General features: G+C 38.8%; 1 protein-coding gene and 1 non-coding gene across 2 annotated transcripts in view; both read left to right on the forward strand.

Annotated features, from left to right (window-relative positions):
• Slc4a1ap (solute carrier family 4 member 1 adaptor protein) overlaps positions 1 to 12,822 on the forward strand; it is a 28,514-nt gene extending 15,692 nt beyond the window's left edge. Inside the window, exons 9-14 of the mRNA XM_027933366.2 lie at positions 777 to 888; positions 3,084 to 3,321; positions 5,469 to 5,555; positions 6,887 to 6,954; positions 8,565 to 8,634; positions 10,589 to 12,822. Coding sequence (XP_027789167.2) covers positions 777 to 888; positions 3,084 to 3,321; positions 5,469 to 5,555; positions 6,887 to 6,954; positions 8,565 to 8,634; positions 10,589 to 10,638 — 625 coding nt within the window. The 3' untranslated portion in view covers positions 10,639 to 12,822. The remainder of the gene's footprint in view (positions 1 to 776; positions 889 to 3,083; positions 3,322 to 5,468; positions 5,556 to 6,886; positions 6,955 to 8,564; positions 8,635 to 10,588) is intronic.
• Positions 12,823 to 15,288: 2,466 nt separating this feature from the next.
• On the forward strand, positions 15,289 to 15,392 carry LOC114091167 (U6 spliceosomal RNA). The gene has a single exon (XR_003582470.1). It is a non-coding gene; the product is annotated as a U6 spliceosomal RNA (small nuclear RNA).
• The last annotated feature ends 5,549 nt before the right edge of the window (positions 15,393 to 20,941 follow it).

Here is a 20,941-nt window from a genome sequence, read left to right on the forward strand (position 1 = left end):
CCTTTGTGACCTCTGCTTACTTTCCCCTGTGTCTTCATACATCTTCTAATTATTGCCTTTGCCTACCTCTCATTGTCACCTTTGCTACTCTGACAAGTTCAGTGTCTTGTTAACTGCTGTCTTTTTTGTTTTTACTGTTCTCTTCCTTCTCTTTTCTAATTTCTTCTTTTTTATTCTTTTTCAGCTTTACTCTCTTGGGCTTGGCTTTTATAACCATCTCTAGCCAATTAGAATGTTGACAACCTCAACAGTTGCACTCTCTTAATTATGCAAGCTATCCTACCTACCCCCAACCTATGCACACACTTCCTTTTTTTTTTTTTTTAATGTCTTTGCTCATAGCACATGGTTATGGTTAAGTGTGAACTCTGGATAAGTAAAGTAAGTCACTTCAGAGATTGGTGGGAAATAGGGCTTTACACCGTAGATCCATCTCCTGCCACTTAATGGAAATGGGGTCATGCTTAATGTATTCTCCTTTACCAGTGACCTTTGTACTGTAGTCGTCATTTGATGATGACTGTAGCATGTTGTAATTTATTCATCTAAGGGAGCAGTATCATCTTGCCCTTAATAATTCTGTTCATGATAGTCAGCAATGTCATTGTCCATTCAAACTCTGCTTGCCTGAATACCTCCTTCTTGTTGTATGCTCCAGATACTCATTTTGTAGTCACTTTTGTTTTACCAGCAGTTTCTTTGTCAGTGTTACAATATTTATAGATAAAACCTTGGACTCACCAGAATAGATATGTATAATTGTTCTTTCTTCCTAGGACTGAAAGTCAGACTACAGATACAGAAAATAAAGCTAAGAAACTTACACTGCCTCTCTTTGGTGCTATGAAAGGAGGAAGCAAATTCAAGTTAAAAACTGGAACAGTAGGGGTAAGTTGTGAGTCAAGGTAGAGTGTTATTTAACTGGTGAGTTATCCCTGAGCTAATTTTTATTTTACAAGTGCAAATGACTCATTACACCAGTGTGTTAAAAAGGGTTATGGGTTTGGTATAGTCATATCTTTCCCAGAATTTGCTTGTTAGCTTTTTCTGTTCAATTTAGAATTATAAGAATTGGCAAATTAATTCATACCAGTCAATTTGTAAGTAACTGATTTGTAAATTCAAGTAATAGTTTGTTAATTTCAAATGAATATTGGGTTTAGAAATAGATCTCTTACACTGAATGCTTTTTTTTTTTTTTTGGCGGCGGGGGGCAGGGGGAGTAGGTGCAGTAGAGATAGGGTTTTGCTAAGTTGCCTGTGCTAACCTTGAATTTGTGATCCTTCTGCCCCAAATTTCCAAATACCTGGGATAACAGGTGTGCACTACCACATCTGACTCAGTTAAATGTTTTTAACCTGGTGAATGGATGTAATAGTCAGACTCAAATAATATTTATTAGGAATGTAACGTATATGCTTGTCTCTGCCATATGATTTTCCATACTCTGTTTAATCCTTCCAATACCTTATAACTTGTGGGAAATACTATGTCTTAAAGAAGAAAAACCAGGCAAAATACCATATAACACTATCAGATCCATCTTTTATCCTAAGTTTTATGATCTTTCTACTCTTCTATAATGTCTCACTGATGGTTGTTTTTGCTTTACATATATTCCTATTTATAGATTTAGCTTTTAAAAGTTTTTTTTATCACTCTAAAGAACTGAACCTGTGGGGTATTAGTTTGCTAGGGCTGCTATAACAAAATGCCACAAAATGGGTGGCTTAAAACACAAAAATTTATTTTCTCACAGTTCTAGATGCTGGAAGTCTTAAGATCAAGGTGCTGACAGTTGGTTTCCTTCTTGACTTGCAGATGGTTGCCCCCTCTTGCTGCTCTTTCACTTGATAGTCCCCCTGTGCATTTGCACTTTTGGAGTATCTTCTAGTGACACCAGTAATATTGACTTAGGGCCCTGTCCTAAATGCCTCATTTATTATGTTTAAATACAGTCACATTCTGAGGTCCTAGGGATTAGAACTTCAAAATGTGAATTTGCAGGATATGGAAGTAGGGAGGATTCAGCCCATTAATACCTTGTATTGGGATATACTGCCCTCTGGTGGCAGAGATGAAGTCTCAGCTATGTGTACTGAATGAGTTGTGTGGTTTATGGAAGAGGGAAGCTTTGGGGTAGGGGCAGTGTTTATGTTTTAAATAGAAGAAAAATGCTTTCCTAAAATGACTTTCTTAGAGGATTACCAAACTAAGTTATATATTTTTTTAAAAAGATATAAACAAGGTATACTTTGAAACTTCTGTTCCACAAATATGATCAACTTTTCCTAATAAGTGCTCATATTGAAAGACCTTGATTTAAACGTGCTTTTCTGGATATGGTGGCATATGCCTATAGTCTCAGCTACTTGGAGGCTAAGGCAGGAGGATCACTGGGAGCCCAGGAGTTCTAGGTCAGCCTGGGTGACATAGGAAAACAGTGTCTTTAAAAAAAAAAAAAAAAATTATGTTGCTTTATACTTTAAGAAATGTCTTCCTATTCTTCAGGATCAGTTTTACTGTTTTACAAGTCTTATTTCCTTGAAATTACATTAAGTCTAAAAGGAAAAAACAGTACGATGACTTCTTTCTTGGGAATGTGTGTCTGATTTACTCCCTAGAAGATTTTGTAATAAATTAGGGTCCTTTAATATTAAGAGGTCAAATATGATAGAATTCCTACAGCTATTGCTCCTCTGGAATAAATGTTTTAATTCCCTCCAAGCTGTTTCAAATGTTTGGTATTTAATAATCTTTAGCCTGTTCTCTCCCCACCACTGCAACCCACATTGCTGGGAATCAAACCCAGGGCCTTGTACATGCTAGGCAAGCACTTTACCATTGAGTTACACCTCAGTCCTAAAAATGTTTTGATCCTATAAACTAATAAACATACTTGTTAAGGGTCCATATATGGATACCATTTTATGTGAAAATTTCACTTCCAGCCTGCTTTTGCAGGATTTATCAACCTAGAGAGTTAGACATTCTATGCATTTAGTTTAACCTCCTGGAAGAAATTTGCCTCTTTTTTTATCATTATGTAGAACTACACATTTGTGGTTTTGTTTCCCTCATAGAAATTGCCCCCCAAGCGTCCAGAACTCCCTCCGGCTCTAATGAGAATGAAGGACGAGCCTGAAGTAGAAGAGGAGGAGGAAGAAGAAGATGAAGAAGAAGAGAAAGAAAAGGAGGAGCACGAAGAGAAAATGGAGGATGGAAACAGCAGGTTGCCACAGGAGATAGAACCAGAAACTTCAGTGCAGGAAATGAGTTCTCCCACAGATCTCACATGTTCTAAGGAAACAAAAAACCATGGTAATATCTTTCTCCACCTGGTGCTATTCAGAGGGCCAGTTGTATTACTTATGGATAGGGTTAAAAAAGCAAACTAGTTCTTGTCTATGAGTTTTGACGTTATATATTTGAGACACTGACTCTGTACTAAGGAAATGTAGTTAGTCCTCTTCCTTTGATTGCCAGTCATTATTTATTCTATTGCATATTAAAGGGAAGTATTTCCAGTGTGTTCCAGAATGATAGAGGATTGAAATCTGTAGATTCTGTCATCACGGCTGCTGAGGAATGACCCTGAGCTGATGCCACTTTAGAGGTGGAGGGCAGGGGAGAAGTGTGAGTGTTGGGGCCTGATTAGGTGATCTCAGGATGAATCTCCCCTTACTCATTTTTCTCCCCACCCTTAAACGAGGCTAAGCCTAATGAACTAAAGTTCTCAACAAGAATCATGCCTTATTCATTTTTTTGTCTATAGTATCTAAAAGAGAATCTGGCACATAACACTCACCCTCATGAGAAAAGATTTAATGAAAAATATTGAGAGAGGGAATTGATTAATTTGAAAATAATTTTTGTGATTATGAAAAGAATATTTATGCATTTTAGAAATTTTAGATATAAAAGTCCAAAGAAGAAAAAAGAAATCTTTCCAAATCTCATCTCTAGAAATTACTATTTATCTTTTAGTGCCTCTTATTCGTTATTAACTGTAGGAGTTATTTTCCTGCAGGTTGCCAAACTGTTTAGCAAGATTAAGATCTCACAAAAAATAGGGAATGTGAGGAAAAATAAACACTGGTGTTAAATGTGTGTGGGAATGTGTGCATATCTACTTCAGAGAGACTACACTGGTGTACTTACAACAGTAGGCCTGGGGTACAGTCTTCCTCTTGAGTCACCTTCAACTGTGTCTGAGGAACAGAAAAGTTACTGTTTCCTCACCTATTTGCCTTCTTTGTTTAGTTGTTGGCAAAATACTTGCCTTTTTAAAAAGATACTTATATGTAGTTTTTTCTGCACCTGGGACTTTGGGCCATACCAGTAGGAAGGGGAGCAATAAGTATTATATTTTGTTGTTTAGGGACCAAAGTATACCTGTGTATGAAAATGGCATAGGTTTTAAAATCTGGTTTATAAATTTAAATTGGTAAATCCGTGACTGCGAGGGATTGTTCCAGGCCTTTTTTTCCTCTAGTTTTTTATTTTTACAGCATGAGGATCCTATTTTACATGCTATTTTATAGCCTGTTTTTTCCCTATCTTAAAATGTTTTTTATTTAATTTTGTTTTGTTTTGGTATCAAGGATTAAACCCAGAAGTGCTTAACTACTAAGCCACATCCTCAGCCCTTTTTCTTTTTTGAGACAAGGTCTTGCTAAGTTGCTTAGGGACTCAGTAAATTGCTAAGACCATCTTTGAACTTGTGATCCTCCTGCCTCAGCCTCCCAAGTCACGGTATGGCAGGCATGTGCCACTGCACCTATCTTAAAATGCTATTTTTAAATGTTGTACTTAGGGGTAGGGCATCACTTGGATATGTCATAATTTATTAACTTTTACTTATTAAACATACAAATCACTTCTTAATGTTTGCTATTGTAAACACTTAATCTTGGTGCTTGACACTGGTTTTTTAAAAAAAAAAAAATGTTCCTGGGAGTACAATTTCTACACCAAGAAATATGTATATTTTTAAGGCTTTTGGTAAGTTTTGCCAGTAAGTTTACCTCAAAGTTGGCTGGGTTTTTTAAGTGGAAAATTGGTCCTGTTAGATATCTAGAGAGATACAACTAACTCATTAAAGTTAGTTGAAGCTGCCAGGCACGGTTGCACATGCCTGTAATCCCAGCAGTTTGGGAGGCTGAGGCAGGAGGATCTCAAGTTCAAAGCCAGCCTCAGCACCTTATTGAGACCCTCAGCAAATCAGTGATACTCTGTCTCTAGATAAAATACAAAAAAGGGCTGGGATTTGGTTCAGTGGTTGAGTGCCCCTGGATTCAATCCCCAGTACCGAAAAAATAAAAAAAGTTAGTTGAAGCTAATGACAATAAAACTAGATTATCATATATAGGCATAGATTCTTTTGCTTTTTGTTTGTTTGTTTTGTTTTCTTGTCTGTCCACCATGAATTAAATAATAACAGTAGGCTTTGGTACTGTTTTTTGTAGAAAACATGTCTCAAATCAGCCACATGGAACAGAAGAAAAATTATCAAGAGATTAATGAAACATCTTCATCATGCAAAGAACCATCAGGTAAGTAGCATAGCAGACTCTTTTGCCTCTCTGTGCGCAGATACATCCTAACTTTAAAAAGAGGGGTTGGCAGCTGACCCTAAGGCAGCATAGGAAATGGCCATATAGATCCTAGGTAGGTGCAACCACCAGCACCCTGAATGAAATTGGAGTATGTGAAAGGTTTGTGTTTGGTGCTATCTCATGTGCCTTTTACTCCTCTTCTCCCTGTCCTACAAAGCACCTGATGTCTTGATGCTTCCCTCTAGCCATACAAAGCCTACCCCAATTTTACATCTCCCAATTGAATATGTCTTACTATGGAAATGATTCCCAATCTATTAAATTGCTTGAAAGGTTGGCAGTGCTGAGGATTTTTGTTGGGAATTGATCACATAGACATTCCCTGCCTCACATATACCCAAAATCCAGACTCCTAAAAAGAAAGCAGGTTCAGCATTAACCACACTATTTGTACAGTAGAGGCACAGTGAGCCTGGTAAAGTAGGATTGCTTGCTGGGTGCAGTGGTACTCACCTGTAATCCCAGCAGCTCGGGAGGCTGAGGCAGGAGGATTGGGAGTTTAAAGTCAGCCTCAGCAACTTAACGAGGCCCTATGCAACTTAGCGATATTTAATATTTTAATGAAATATTAAAAAAGGACTGAGTATGTGTCTCAGTGGCTAAGCACCCTTGGGTTCAATCCCTGGTACAAAAATAAAAAAAGGGCTGAGGATATAGCTCAGTTGCTGGAGTGCTTGCCTCACATGCACAAGACCCTGGTTCAATCCTCAGCACCACAAAAAAAAAAAAAAAAAAAAAAAAAAAAAAATTAAAAAATATCAATAAAAGAAAAGGGACTGCTTTTATCTGGTTTTACTTATAATGGTTAAAATGTGGAATAATAGAAATAGCCTCATCATCCTCATCATACCTCAAGCTTGTAGCCTTGTTTTAAAAACTAGGGATATCAGTGAAAGAAAAATGCTCTCCTTTTAATGTTTTTTGTGTGTATGTGTGGCAGGGGGATGGGTACTAGGGATTGAACTCAGGGGCACTTGACCACTGAGCCACATCCCCAGCCCTATTTTTTATTTTGTTTAGAGACAGTGTCTCACTGAGTTGCTTAGTGCCTTACTTTTGCTGAGGCTAGCTTTGAATTCTCTTGCCTCAGCCTCCCAAGCTGCTGGAATTACAGGCACAAGCCACCATGCCAAGCTCCTTCATTTTTATAGTAGTAGATTGTCACTGATGTTTTCTTCAGTAATTTTAACACTGTCTTAGGAGAAGATCTTTCTTTGTCTATTACTTTTTCAGAAAATAGTTATTATCATTTTTCCCCCTTAAATTAGCACCAAAGAATGAATATGAGAAAAGCAGAGATGAATTGAAGAAAAAGAAAGCTCCTGGTCCAGGCAAGGTAAGTACTTTTCTTTGAAAGTTGAAATGAATGCTCTTATGACAGACCACATCTAGGAGTGTGAATCTTTGGAAACTGACAGAGTTCCCAACAGCCTTAGCCTCCTCTCCTAGAAATCTGAACTCTTTAATTTTTATATTTTTGAATTCTGTATTCTTATCTCCATTCACCCTATTCCCTATAACTGCTCATATACATGCTACTTTTTTTTATATTAATTTGTGAATTTTTCTTCATATCCTAATATGCTATACAGACATTTGAATAACATGCTATTTTCATCTTTTTATTACACAAAAGATATAAACACACTCCATTCTGTATCTTAATTTTTTTTTTAATCTGTCATGGAAATCATTCTTTATCAATATATCAAGAGCTTCTTAGTGCATGAATATACCCTGTTTAGCCAATACCCTTTAGATAGACACTTGAATTGTTTCTAGGCTTTCATTACACCAGTGCTATAGTGAATAATTTTATGAATACATAATATTATATGGATATGCTAAGTTCCAAGAAGTGCAATTGCTGGGTTGTGTTGGCAGGCCCAAGACACCTCTCTGTAATTCACAAGAGGTCTCACAGGACTCAACATATGGTTGTATTTGCAGCTATGATTTCCTACAGTAAAAGGATACCAGGCACAGTTGGCAATATGAACAGGGTTGGGGTGGAATCTGGGGTAAACTAAGTATAAGATTTGAATGGTCCTTTTCAGTGGAGATACACAGGACATGCTTAATTTCCCAAGCAATAAGTTGTAACAATTGTGAAATCTTGCTAACTAGAGAAGCTTGTTAGAGACTCAGTACTATTTTTGGTGGGAATGGATCATATAGGCATTCCCTGATTGGCATGTACCACAAATCCAGACTCCCAGAAAGAAAACAGATGTTCAGCATAAACCACATTGTTTGTATAGTAGAGACACAATGAGCCACCCTTATCAGTTAGGGTAATAGTAATAATCCTCCAGAAGCTGGGTGCAGTGGCACGCGCCTATAATTCCAGCGGCTCCGGAGGCTGAGGCTGGAGGATCACAAGTTCAAAGCCAGCCTCAGCAACGGTGAGGCGCTAAGCAATTCAGTGAGACCCTGTCTTTAAATAAAATACAAAATGGGGCTTGGGATGTGGCTCAGTGGTCAAGTGCCCCTGAGCTCAATCACCAGTACCAAAAAATAATAATAATCTTCCAAAAACTCAAGTTCCAGACACCAGCCAAAGATCAATCCTATAAGCAAGCTTTCAGAGAATAGCAGTTATTCTTGCTCTGTTAATTCTTTTTTACACTTAGGTCAAAAGGCAAATGCCAGATTTCCCTCTCCAGAAGTTATTTTGTTAAGCACTTATATCTGCCGTGTGTTTACTGCCCCTTTTAAAAAGCATGACATCACTCTCACTAATGAAAGCTCAGCTTGTTGAGGCTTTATGAGGAAAAAAAAAAAAAATCAAGACTCAGACAATGTTCCCCCAAATGGGTTATTAATGGCCACATCATTAATGAAAACTGTGCTTAGTTTTTGTTTGCAAACAGGCAACTATAAAGCCAGTAATTTATCTTAGAGTTAAAATTCTTTTGAGTAAAATAGTCCATATTTTTTTTGCAGTTTCCCCCCACACTTTCTTCTAAATATCCCGAAGATGACCCAGACTACTGTGTGTGGGTTCCACCTGAAGGTATAGTTTTTAAATTTTTTTTTTCCTTTCCTCTTAGATTTCTTTATGTATTTGAATAAGTCATACATGTTTAAGGTTCAAAATAATAGTTACAAGAGTATGTAGTGAAGGTTTCCCTTCTGCAAGAATAGGTAGATTAAAAGATCTGAGAAGACATATCAACTAAATATAATCTGTGCACCCTGTCCTTACTTTAAAACAGCAAATAGCTGTTTTAAAAATTATGAACCAGCTAGATAATTTTGAACACTAACTGGATATTTGATAGTAAGATACTAAGAAATTATTGATTTTTTTTGTTTTAAAAGTGAATGATATTGAGTTACGTTTTTTGGAAAAAGTCCTTATATTCTAGACAAATATACAAAAGCATTTGTAGATGGAATGACATCTGGGATTTACCTTAAAATAATCCAGATAAGCCAGGCACAGTGGTACACACCTGTAATCCCAGTGGCTTAGGAGGCTGAAGCAGGAGGTTCGCTATTTCAGAGCTAGCCTCAGCAAAAGCAAGGTGCTAGGCAACTCAGTAAAACCCTGTCTCTAAATAAAATACAAAATAGGGCTGGGGATGTGACTCAGTGGTGGAGTGCCCCTGAGTTCAATCCCCATTACCAAAAAAAAAAAAAAAAAAATCGAGAGAAGGTACTGAAGGGGGGGGGGTAAGAGATAAAGCAGGATTGGCCACATATAATAATTATTAAAGCTGGATAAGAGGTAGATGGGGCTTATTATATTTTTCTATTTGCTTTTGCATATATTTCAAATTTTCTTTATCAACAGAAAACAAAGTCTTCTGTCTGTGCCTCAGCTACTCAGTTTTTTCCTCTAAAAACAACAAAATATTATCAGTTTCTTAATAATTCCTATATATTAAACAAAATGCCTATATAGACAATAAAACACATATTTCACCACTTTGCACAAGTGGAAGCATCTTCTACTCCTTGCTATTTTGTGCTTAGCACTATATAGAAAGCCTTCCATAATTACTTACAAATTTATCATTTTCTTTTTACATGGCAGCATAGTTTTTTTTTGTTTTTGGTTTTTTTAATGGTGTGGCTATACCTTTACTTATTTAAATACTGTGTTTCCAGTCTTTTGCCTTTATAACAACTCTGCAATAAGTAACCGCTAATATAATAAGTGAAGTATAGAGGTCCATTTATAGAAAAAACTAATATAAGTTAACATACTAGATCACAGTTATTTTTAAGATATTATAAATTGTATTCTATAAAGACTACCAATTTTGTGTTCATACATGCACACCTAGGGCAATATATTAGATGCTTATTTCTTTCTTTTTTTTTTTTTTAAATACCTACCATTTATTTATTTATTTTAAAGAGAGAGTGAGAGAAAGAATTTTTTAATATTTATTTTTTAGTTATCGGCGGACACAACATCTTTGTTTGTATGTGGTGCTGAGGATCAAACCCGGGCCGCACGCATGCCAGGCGAGCGCACTACCGCTTGAGCCACATCCCCAGCCCCAGATGCTTATTTCTTCATATGCTGATTATATGTTGTGTTTTTTATGGATGTTATTTTTGTTTATTTATTTATTTATTTTAGTTGTGAATGGACACAATACCTTTATTTTGTTTATTTATTTTTCTGTGGTACTGAGGATTGAACCCAGTGCCTCATACATGTGAAGCAAGCGCTCTACTACTGAGCCATAACCCCAGCCCCTATGGATGGTATTTCTAAGATACTATAATCAGAAGAAGTTTAGTTACTAGAATGTTTGCTTCTTATCTACTAACAAATGTTAGGGTAGACATGAAAAAAGGACTATATTCCAAAATTGTATACAAAATGTAAAGTTTCTATCATGGAAGGAAACCTCAATATTTATTTTACTTAGGCCTACAAATATATGAATATCTTTTTTCCTCTCAACTTTGAAAGAGTAAATATCTTTCTTTTTTATACTTTGATTTAGGCCAAAGTGGAGATGGCAGAACCCATCTTAATGACAAGTATGGCTATTGATTACATCAGAGTCCCAGAGGAAGATCTTGTGGACTATGTGACATAGAGTATTTGGAATAATATGTGAAGTTGAATGGCCAGAGAAGTTCAGATGATCTTATGTAAAATCTGGTGACTGACTTTTTCTTCCATGCTCTTGGCTTCTTGAATTTATCTTGTTATCCAGTTCTCCTGATTTGGGAATTTATGTTTAAAAGTATTTATGTTTGTATGTATATGTGTGTGTGTGTGTGTGTGTGTGTGTGTGTGTGTGTGTGTGTATGAAGGGAACCATATATTTTGAGAAATAGTAAAGTGAGAAACAGGGACGCTATTATAAAATGAAAAGTCAAAGTGCCCCTAATACTGATTTAAGATGATAGCCTGTTTGATTTAAGATTTAGGGACTGTGGGTTAGAGTTGTAGCTTGTCTAGCATGCTTGAGGCCTGGGTTCCATCCCCAGAAACACAATTTTAAAAAAAGATGGAGAATTGTGCTTTCCTAAGCATTAGGCTATGTCTGGCAGTTAGGGTGTAGAATTCACTAATATTGCTTCCTCAGATGTGAAATATGAATATTTCATGGATCTGACTCTGGATGTCCTTGTCATTCTTAGAACTAAATTTAGATTGACAGTGAAAGTTTCCTACTGCCTCCAACCCTAATCCTCCCTCTACATTTGAGAATAGACCCTGACTTATCAGGACAAGGTTAACCATAGCACCATCTCATATACTCGGGCCCCAGTCTGATAAAAACTCAGCCCATTGAATATCTTGGCTCTGACTAATCAATTAGTCATCCTCCTCTTACAGAAGGGTGCAAATATTGTTATGGAATGAAAAGTTGAATGTGTTCCGCCCAATGTGTGTTTTCTCACCTCTGTGTTTTCCTCTTGGGAACAAAGAAATGTAAAAAGATGTCTTACTCCACCCCTTTTCCCCATGATTAATGCCTCACTTTACTTCCATAGATAGAAAGCGGGAAAGTGAAGGGATGCAGCAAGGTAGAGAGCATTTGGGTTAGGCTTAAGGCAGACATTGGGGAGAAATGCTGTGGCCCAGCCAGAGAGTGAATGAGACTGGTTGCTTTTTTATAATGGATTACGCAGTATATACAACAGTAGGCAGGAAGAAGTAATGAGCCATTCCAGTTACCATGACAGATGGGGGAAGTTCTGGTCTATTAAAAATAAGTCCTTCATCTTTCAAAAGGGAGTGTTGGTACTCTGAGAAACTTACTTTGGACTTCATTCAGACCAATAGGGAGAACTGATTGATGATAAGAAGTGTCAGGAATTTGGGGGCAGTGTTCGTGACATTTGGATTAAAACAATGGACAGAGGTCTGAGCCACATCAGTGGTCTTTGCATATGAAATTCTATTCAAACACAGTTGTATGTGTGAGCCTAATATTTGAATGGTAAAAATATATCTGCTCTGGGTGAAGTGAAGGTGCAGGGATTGGAGCTACTACACACACACATCCTCTCCTCCAGTGACCCTAAGGAATCCCAGGAGCTATAGGAGGATAGACAGCTTTAGGAGGACAGATTTCTAAGGTTCTGGGAACAGCAGGTATGCTTTCGTGTCTACAGACACTGAAAGCAAGTGGGATTCCACATGCCAAAATAAAATCTAAATATGTAATTTGTGGGCAGTGGACTTGATTTAAATGACCTACACATGTTTCTTAGCTGCCTTTTACTAAATAGAGACTGGGAATAGGACTAAATTCTCTGAGTCTCAATTTTGTTATCTCAAGCAAGGCTAGCAAAGCTTCCTGCTCCTAGAACCTCAAATGTACTTAAGGATTGGATGAGATGATGGAGGTGGATTTAGTAAGGGACTTTATAGATGTTAGTAGTTGTTATTTTAAAAAGGGGACACAAGCCAGGCATGATGATGCACACCTGTGTAATCTCAGCAACTCAGGAGAAATTTAAGTTTTTAGTTACAGTACTTGGATCTTAACTGCAGACCAGTTGAAGCAGAATCCCTGAGGTGACCCCTTCTACAAGGGGTCTCTGATGTACAACCCAGGGTGACAAACCTCAAGAGTACTTTTTTCCTACAGCCAATTTTCTTCTGTAAGGGCCAGGTATTTTAGGCTTCGTAAGCTGTATGATTTGTTGCATGCAACTACTCAGCTCTGCTTTTGTAGTACACTTGTAAATAGCATTAACAATATATGAGTGAGTGTGACTTCTTTCTAATGTGTTTATTTATAAAAACAAATAGCAGGCTGGTTGGCAGACCCCTGGTCTAGACTGATTCATCTTCAAGGTCTTATTTGGTTCAAAATGTTCCCTTATACCTTTTTTTTAAAAAGCGTGTCCCAGTTCATGCATATTTGGAAGATTTGTATTCAGAATACCAATTATCTCCTCCTGAATATATGGGTTGCAGTTTATGGTTACCAGAAGTTAAAGTAAACCAGTCTCTGCCACGCGACCAGCGCGAGCTTCATGAAAGAAGGTTCGGTTCATAAGAAATTGCTAATGAGTTTTAAATTAAAGAGACAGACTCTCATTACCTTTAACACAGCTCCAAGATGGCTTCTCCTAGCTCCCGCCTCTAGCCACCTAATGCGGTGGTGAGGTTTACAGAAGAGACTAGTGAGAGAGGGAGAGCATGCCAGGGAGTGAGATTTTATTGGAGAACAAAAAATTCCAGGGAAAATCCCATCCATTGAAGGTTAAGGGGGGCAGCATCCCAAGGTCAGGGGCGGCGATTGGGTCTTCAGGTCAGTGGACAGGCACGTCTCTGCACAGACAAGCCCTCGGACCTGGGAAAGGGTGGGGAAGGCTTTTAACACTGCTGTGTTTAAGCGCCTCTCACCCTCCCTCTTGCCAGGGAGGTAACTCAAATGACGCGCAAAGATCGCCTCCCACAAGTCTCCTTTTCTCAGAAATAAAAGTAAGGTTATTTAGTCATTAGAAAAAAATACTTGGTCGCATCAGGAACACAATAGTTAACTGCAAGCAGGGTGTCCCTAGTCAGCTGTCCTGGACAGGAATTCTGAACCTTGAATTCTCCACACTCAACCTATAGTGTGGAGAAAGAGTGAAAAAAGGTGAGAAGACTCGGGGACCAGTTAGGAGCCAGTGGCAGCAGTCCAGTTGAGAGATTATGATGGCTTGAATTCAGTGGAGATCGAGAAGGAAAGAGAGACATGGATCTTAGCAATATTTTTAAAAGTAGAATGACTTAAGTTGAGTGGTGGGGGGGTTGTGTAGGGTAAACGAAAGGAATCCAGGAAGATTCCTAGGCTGCTAATTTCCACATCTGAGTGGATGATGGGTCATTCATTGAGGGGGGAAATAAGAAGGGCTGGTGTAAAAGTGGAGGGGTCATGAATTCAACACTTTGAGGCACCTAAATAAAATGTCCACCAGGCAGTTGAATACATAGGCCTGGATCTCAGAAGAGAGGGCCTAGGAGCAGTTATGGCTGTCCAACAAATGAACCTCAGCATTGGGATGGGGAGATCCAGTAGGATTCATTAGAATCTAGGTGACCGACAGGAATTATGCAGAGAAACCACTGTCTTGGGCAGCTGATCTTCCTATCTTGGTGCAGGGAACAAATTTTTTTCCTGGTTATAGGTACTCATTTGTTGTAAGAAAAAGATAAAGTGTGGTACCATGTGAACAGTGGAGAAAAAATGTCAATGTATGTATTTAACATCAAAATAAGTCTCTTGATTCACTATAGGAATTAGGGGCCTAAAACTTACCTAAAAGGTCAAAACTTTTCTTAATTGTTTTTTATTTAAAATTTCCAAAAATAGCTAAGATTTATTTAATGTCCCCAGTGTGTCAACACTATGCTAACTGCCTGTATGATTCATTTAATCTTAGATCACTGAAGTAGTTCTATAGTTGAGGAAACTGAGGCCCTGAGAGTTAAGACTTGTCTAAGGCCACTCAGTAGTCTGTGAATTAGACTGAAGCCCAAACAGTCTAATATCTAAGTCCGGCTCTTAACCCTCCAGTACATTGCTTTAACATTTTTAATATACTGTATTTTAATTTTTTTAAATATTTATTTCTTAGTTTTAGGTGGACACAGTGCCTTTATTTTATTTTTACGTGGTGCTGAGAATCGAACCCAGTGCTTCACACATGCTAGGCAAGCGTGCTATCACTTGAGCCACATCCCCAGCCCAATATACTGTATTTTTTACAGAAGTTTTAGATTCACAGCAAAGGTGAACAGAAAGTACAGACTATTTCCATCCATGCCCTGTGCCCCACACATATAGTTGTCCCAGTCCCCACCAGAGCCTGCATTTGTCACACTCAAACCTACACTGATATGTTATCACCGAAACTCCATAGTTTACTTTAGGGTTCTCTCTTGGTGATGCACATTCTGTGAATTTTGATAAATGTAAATGACATGTACCCACTATTACAGTACCAAACAAAATAGTTTCACTGCCCTAAAAGTCCTGCATGATCCACCTGATCATTTTTCCCTCCCCACCAATCCCTGGCAACCACTGATCTTTTTACTGTCTCCATAGTTTTGCCTTTTCTAAAATGTCATATTTGGGTATTACCTTAATTTTTAAAAATTCCCTGAATAATTAAACAGGCCTCACAGAACATTCTTTAACCTTTTACTAAGAATATTTTCTTTTCTGAAATAATATTTAGTGAAGAGGTGCTTGCTTCAGTACCATATATACTAAAATTGAAATGACACAGAGATTAGTATGGCCCCTGCACAAGGATGACATGCGAATTTGTGAAGCATAGCCGATGAATTTGAAGACATGGTGGCTGAGAAGTGGCTCATTCCTGATGACTATAGGGTCAAATATATCCCCAGATGTGGTCCCCTGGATAAATGGTGAGCTCTGCATTCATGATGGCTTCCACTGTGTTATCCCTTTCTTAATCATACCAATAAATAATTGTTGTAGCCAAGAAAAAAAATAGAGAAGAAAGTATTAAAAGAAGCATAGTCATTTTAAGGATATTTAGAGAAAAGAGAAGAAATGAAGCATGTGTAAAGAAAATTCAAGATATAAAAACCTTAGCATCACTGGGCACAGTAGCACATGTCTGTAATCCTAGTGACTCTAAAGACTGAAACAAGCAGATTGCAAGTTCAAGGTCAATCTCAGCAATTTATGAGGCCCTAACCAACTTTGTGAGACCCTGACTCAAAAGGTGCTAAGGGTTATGGTTCAGTGATTGTACATACCCCTGAGTTCAATCCTCAGTTCCCCCCACCATATGCACACACACAAAAACTTAGCATTGCCATGACGTGAATACTGGTAAGGTCCATTTATTTCAGTGGAAAATTGGGATCTCATCTTGGGAATGGATCACTTCAAGTCCCATCTTCATATCATAAGCACAGACTTTGTCATTGTATTGTAAAGTAACCCCTTTCCTAATTTAGAGACCTGTTCTGTGTGGCTTCACTGCTTAGTAGCCTCTTGACCCAGAGCACAGCGTGAGAATAGGCTGGGATGATGGGAGGGATCTTTAGGATCACTCATCACACCACCTTGGTCTGCAGAGGAAGAGACCTGGGCTCTGAGAAGCTGTGGCTCACTCACAACTGCAGTCCCCATCTACTCTCTCTAGCGTAGCTGGAGCTGGGTCACAGTAGGCTTTCCCTCACCCAGAAACTGGAGATTAATGTGTGCTATGCTTGTCTACTAGAACATTTGAGAGGATCAAATAATGTACATGAAGACACTGAATACCATAATTTGCTGTAAGGTGTGTCTCTTGCATTTGCCCTCCCCATCTTTTTCTTTTATGCCTTTCCCTGGGGGTTAGGAGTGATTTTCCCACTGCCTTCCTCAGTCCTCCCCTCCAGGTATATACAGGGTTACTGTGGGCATTTGAGGTCTCTTTTGTAATTGTAATCAGAGTACATTTTCAAAGTATTTTTTAGAGAGAGAAGATCTTACGTGACATTCTTTTAGGGCTATGTTCAAATATATAGTCCCTTAAAAGGATCACTACTACGAGGTTTTTGTTGATTTGTTGTGTCTAAATTTTGTTTTCTTGGACACAGCACTCCTCACCAAGTGGAGTGGCTTTGGGTGACTTCAGGGCAGGAGTATCTAATAACAAAAACATTAAGAAACTAGTGAAGTAGAAAGGCATTACCAAAACTTTGGGAAGGGAAAAGCAGAGTAAAGAGATCAGCTATAAGACTCTTGCTAGAATTAAAACACCTTGAGAACAGGGACTCTTGCTAGGTTTTTTGCATTCAATTAATGTTTCTTGAATGCTTGCTGTGAATATTTTCCCTGGAATTGTCCCAATTGTTTAGGAAATATGAAGCCTAGCTATCTCCTTGAAGTCCACACCCTTACCCATTACTACTTCACTGGAACTGGAACGAGTTAGCCATTTTTAGAAATATGACACAATTCCCAACTGACTTTGAAGCTGTTAGCCACAGTCTAAGGATCTGTTGCTACTATTGAAATGCTGCCACCTCCCGGATAGGGTGTGACAAGTGGCCAGCAGCTGTGGACGGATTCCTGAGAGAGGGAACCAGAGGGACGCCTGCCAGCCCTGTGGCAATCAAAAGCAGGAATCAGTCTTGGGTAGGGTGAGGGCTGAGTTCCCATACAGGATTTAGTCCAACCAAATGCTGGACTGCTGGGAAATGACACAAAACTCTGACTTTTGGTGTTAGGAAGATGGGTCATAGCATCAAATTGGTATGGTCCCTTGTGACTGGCTATTCAAGTCCTGAGAATCCTCACTTGATGTGGGCATTGACAAGATTTTTCAAGACAACTTCTGGTGCCTGAGCAGACTTTGCTCTGCTTTGGGTTTAGGTGTTTGGTACACCATATTCCAGGGTGGAACTGAGACTAATTCCATAGGAGACCAGAAATTTTTCTCCCCACTATGACCTGGCATTGATGATGATGCAGGTCAGAGGACTCAGCACATGATGGGACAGTGATTCTCACTAAAGGTAGCTCTGCCTTCATCTCTCAAGTCTATTTTAATTTCTCTATGTAGAGGTTTTACATTTCTTCCTTTGCATTGCCCACTCTTCTAATCCGAGCTCCCCTCACCTCTTATAGGTCTTCCTTCCTGGTCTTTACCTAATTAGCTCTCCTCCACATAATCTTAAATACAACCCTGAGTATAATGCCACATTTTGAAATCTCTAAAGGTTTTCTAGTATCCAAAGGGTGAGATCTAATTCCCTTGTGGCTTTAAATTCCCTTATAGAGTTCCTGTCCCTTTGGGTTCTATCCTTAGCACCTCCACCCCCAAAAAACAAATGGAATTAATACATTGATTCTTAAATCTCTTTCCCAGTGATTTTGGAATACGTTGAGAGCAGAGTTTTAGGTTTACAGCAAAATGGAGTGGAAGGTTGAGAGATTTTTCCATGTATCCCTGCCTTCACACATACTTAGTCTCCCATTATCAACCACCCGCACCAGAGTGATACATTTGTTATAATTGGTGCACTTACACTGACACTTGGGGTGATGACCCGAAGTCCATAATTTATATTAGCGTTCACTCTCAGTGTAATATCCTATGAGTTTGTACAAATGTTATGCCATATATATACCATTATAATATACAGATACAGTTTCACTGCCTTAAAAAATCTGTTCTATTCTTCCCTCCCCCAGATTTCTTATTTTAAAAATGTTCAACCTTGAGTCTCACTTCCTTTAGGAAATTTCCCTGATCCCCATGGTTGTCACCAATCCCTCTCTCCTACCAGTCCTGTAGCACTTTATTTCTACTTCTATAATAGTCCTTACTCTAATGGCTTCATATCTGTTAATTATGTCTGTTGCTGGGCATGATGGCACAGGCTTGTAATTCCAGCAACTCGAGGCTGAGGCAGGAGGATCACAAGTTCAAAGCTAACTTCAACAGCTTTGCAAGATCTCTGTCTCAAAATTTAAAATAAAAGGGTCTGGGAATGTAGCTCAGTGGTCAAGTGCCCCTGGATTCGATCCCCAATACAAGAAAAGAAAAAAAAAATACATTTAAACACACACATGCACATATAGTTTGTGTATGTACGTGGATTATTTACATTTGTAAGTTTTATGAGTTCTTGAGGACAGGACCACATATTTCATACCCCACTCTGTGAAACCTAGTAGTTTACAAATAGGCCCTTAGTTAACTGTTGGTTTCAATGGGCTGGGGAATTGGAGGACAGGTTCTAGTCCTTTCCTTTCCTTCTCTTGGATTTTCCTATCAGAGAAAAGACACATCACAGTTGCCTTCAACTCTTTCCTGGACAATTTAGGAACTGACTGTTTTAGCAAGATAATCCAGAGGCCTGGATTCTTGTCCTACTTGGGGCAAGGAACTATTACTTCCCATCAAGTAGTTCTGGATTTCAGCATCTAGCTTTCACTTGGGTTTTAAGTCCTCTGCTCGCCCTGGGAAATCTTGATCTTTGGCTTGGGTCTCCTCAGGTCTGCCATTGTCACATACACCCCTTCAGAAGACCATGCAACCATGGCAGAGAGTGACCATACGAGGGCAGTAAAGACCTGTTACTGTGCAACGAACTTGCACATGTGGCTGAAAGATGATAAATAAATGTTTGAAAATGGAACAAAGAGTAAAATAAAATCAGAAACACAGGATTCCGAAGGAGTCAAGGGCAGCAAGCTGATTCAGCTCAACAATGTCTCCCTGGACCCAAGACCTGAAGTAGCAAGGTAGCCAGGGACATTGTTAAGGTCTAAAGGCTGCTTTCCAAATCTCTTCCCAACCTGTTGTTACTGTGATTAGTTACCCCTTGAGAAAGTCGTTCTCCAGTTATGATTCAAATATTTTGTGGAGGAATTAGGATATCACCTATTTATTCCTTATATCCTATATTGCAGCTTTATAGTTTACAGAGCATTTTTAAACACACATTTTTTAATCTGAATCTCTTTTATCAGTTTTGAATGGCAGAAAGAAGAGATATTATCACTGAAGGAAAAGGGGATTGGGAACATGAATTGACTTGATCAAAGGCATACTGAATTTGTGGTAGAACCAAGTCTAGATGAGTTTCTTTAACTGCAGAGCATCTGCTTATTCCTTCTAGATTTCAGTTGTCCATGTTTGGAAGCTGAGGTTTGCTTGTTTTATGGTGCTATTGCTCTACCACTAAGCTACACTTCTAGCCCTGTAAGCTGAGTTGTTAAGAGCAAGGACTTCATCCCTGTCTGGTACCCCTTAATCTTTAGGGCTAGGACTGAGTGTGTTACATAAGGTCTGTCCCTTAGGATTCTGATCCTATGATTTATGTCTTGTCCTCCATAATTCAATGATTCTTTGACTTTAAGGCACAGCTCTGACAAAGATAGCCTTGGCCTTTAGTGATACTACCAGCTGAGCATTTCAACAAGGGCACCCATTTGGCTGGTAACCTTTCAAGATCCATCCTTAATGATGCAGGGATGGTGATGGAATAGAACATATTAAATATATATCAAAACACACACACGATTGCTAAGAATGAGATCAACTTTTAAAGTGAGTCTATTTAAGGAAAACATTAAGTAAATAATAGTATGGTGATATGCAAAAGAAGAAAGCATGAACTTGCCAATGACAAATTCAAGGAATTGTGATGAAGTAGGAAGATACAACAAAACTAATTAGTCACAAAAATAATTCTAAGTTTGGCTCTGTCATACTTAAGCCATGTAACCCTAATGAAGCTGCTAACCTTAAATGAGCCTGTTTCCTCATTTATGAAGTCGAGAAAGAATTCCTACCCTCCTTCCCTTGGAATGTTGTGAAAGCATGTTAAAGCCTGGAATGTACCAGGCTAATGTCTGGTGCTACTGATATCCTAAGTCCTTTTTACCCACATTTTTCCAGACCTCCTCTCTGCCACCACAGATTATGCCTCCCACCCAGCCTCAATTTCCTGGAAGCCCAAGGACTGATTCCAGTTCAGTTTGTTGTCTACACCTGGGTTTGCTATTCTGAAGGTGGGGAGGAGGGAAGGGCTGGAGAAATGCTGGAATCAGTCTGGGAACAAGTCCCAGCACATGTCACTGTTTGCTTTGTCATCCTGATTCAATGACCTCATACTAGGAAGGGAGGAGCAGCAGGAGCTGTTCAGTTCCAGATACCTAAGGCGGCTTCTGACATCTACTGTTTTCCTTGGCATGAAAGAGCAGGCACTGGGCTGTGATTTTTTAAGGTCTGAGCTAATCTGGGAAGTGAAGAACAGTACCTCCTGCAGCTGACCAGACTCCTCTTCTTGGGAGTTGCTTTGAACAAAGGGGTAGAGGGCACTGGAGAGGCATCAGAATCTGTGCTGTTGCTCCTGCCCC

This window comes from Marmota flaviventris, chromosome 14, assembly GCF_047511675.1.
Source record: "Marmota flaviventris isolate mMarFla1 chromosome 14, mMarFla1.hap1, whole genome shotgun sequence".
NCBI classification, from domain to species: Eukaryota; Metazoa; Chordata; class Mammalia; order Rodentia; family Sciuridae; genus Marmota; species Marmota flaviventris.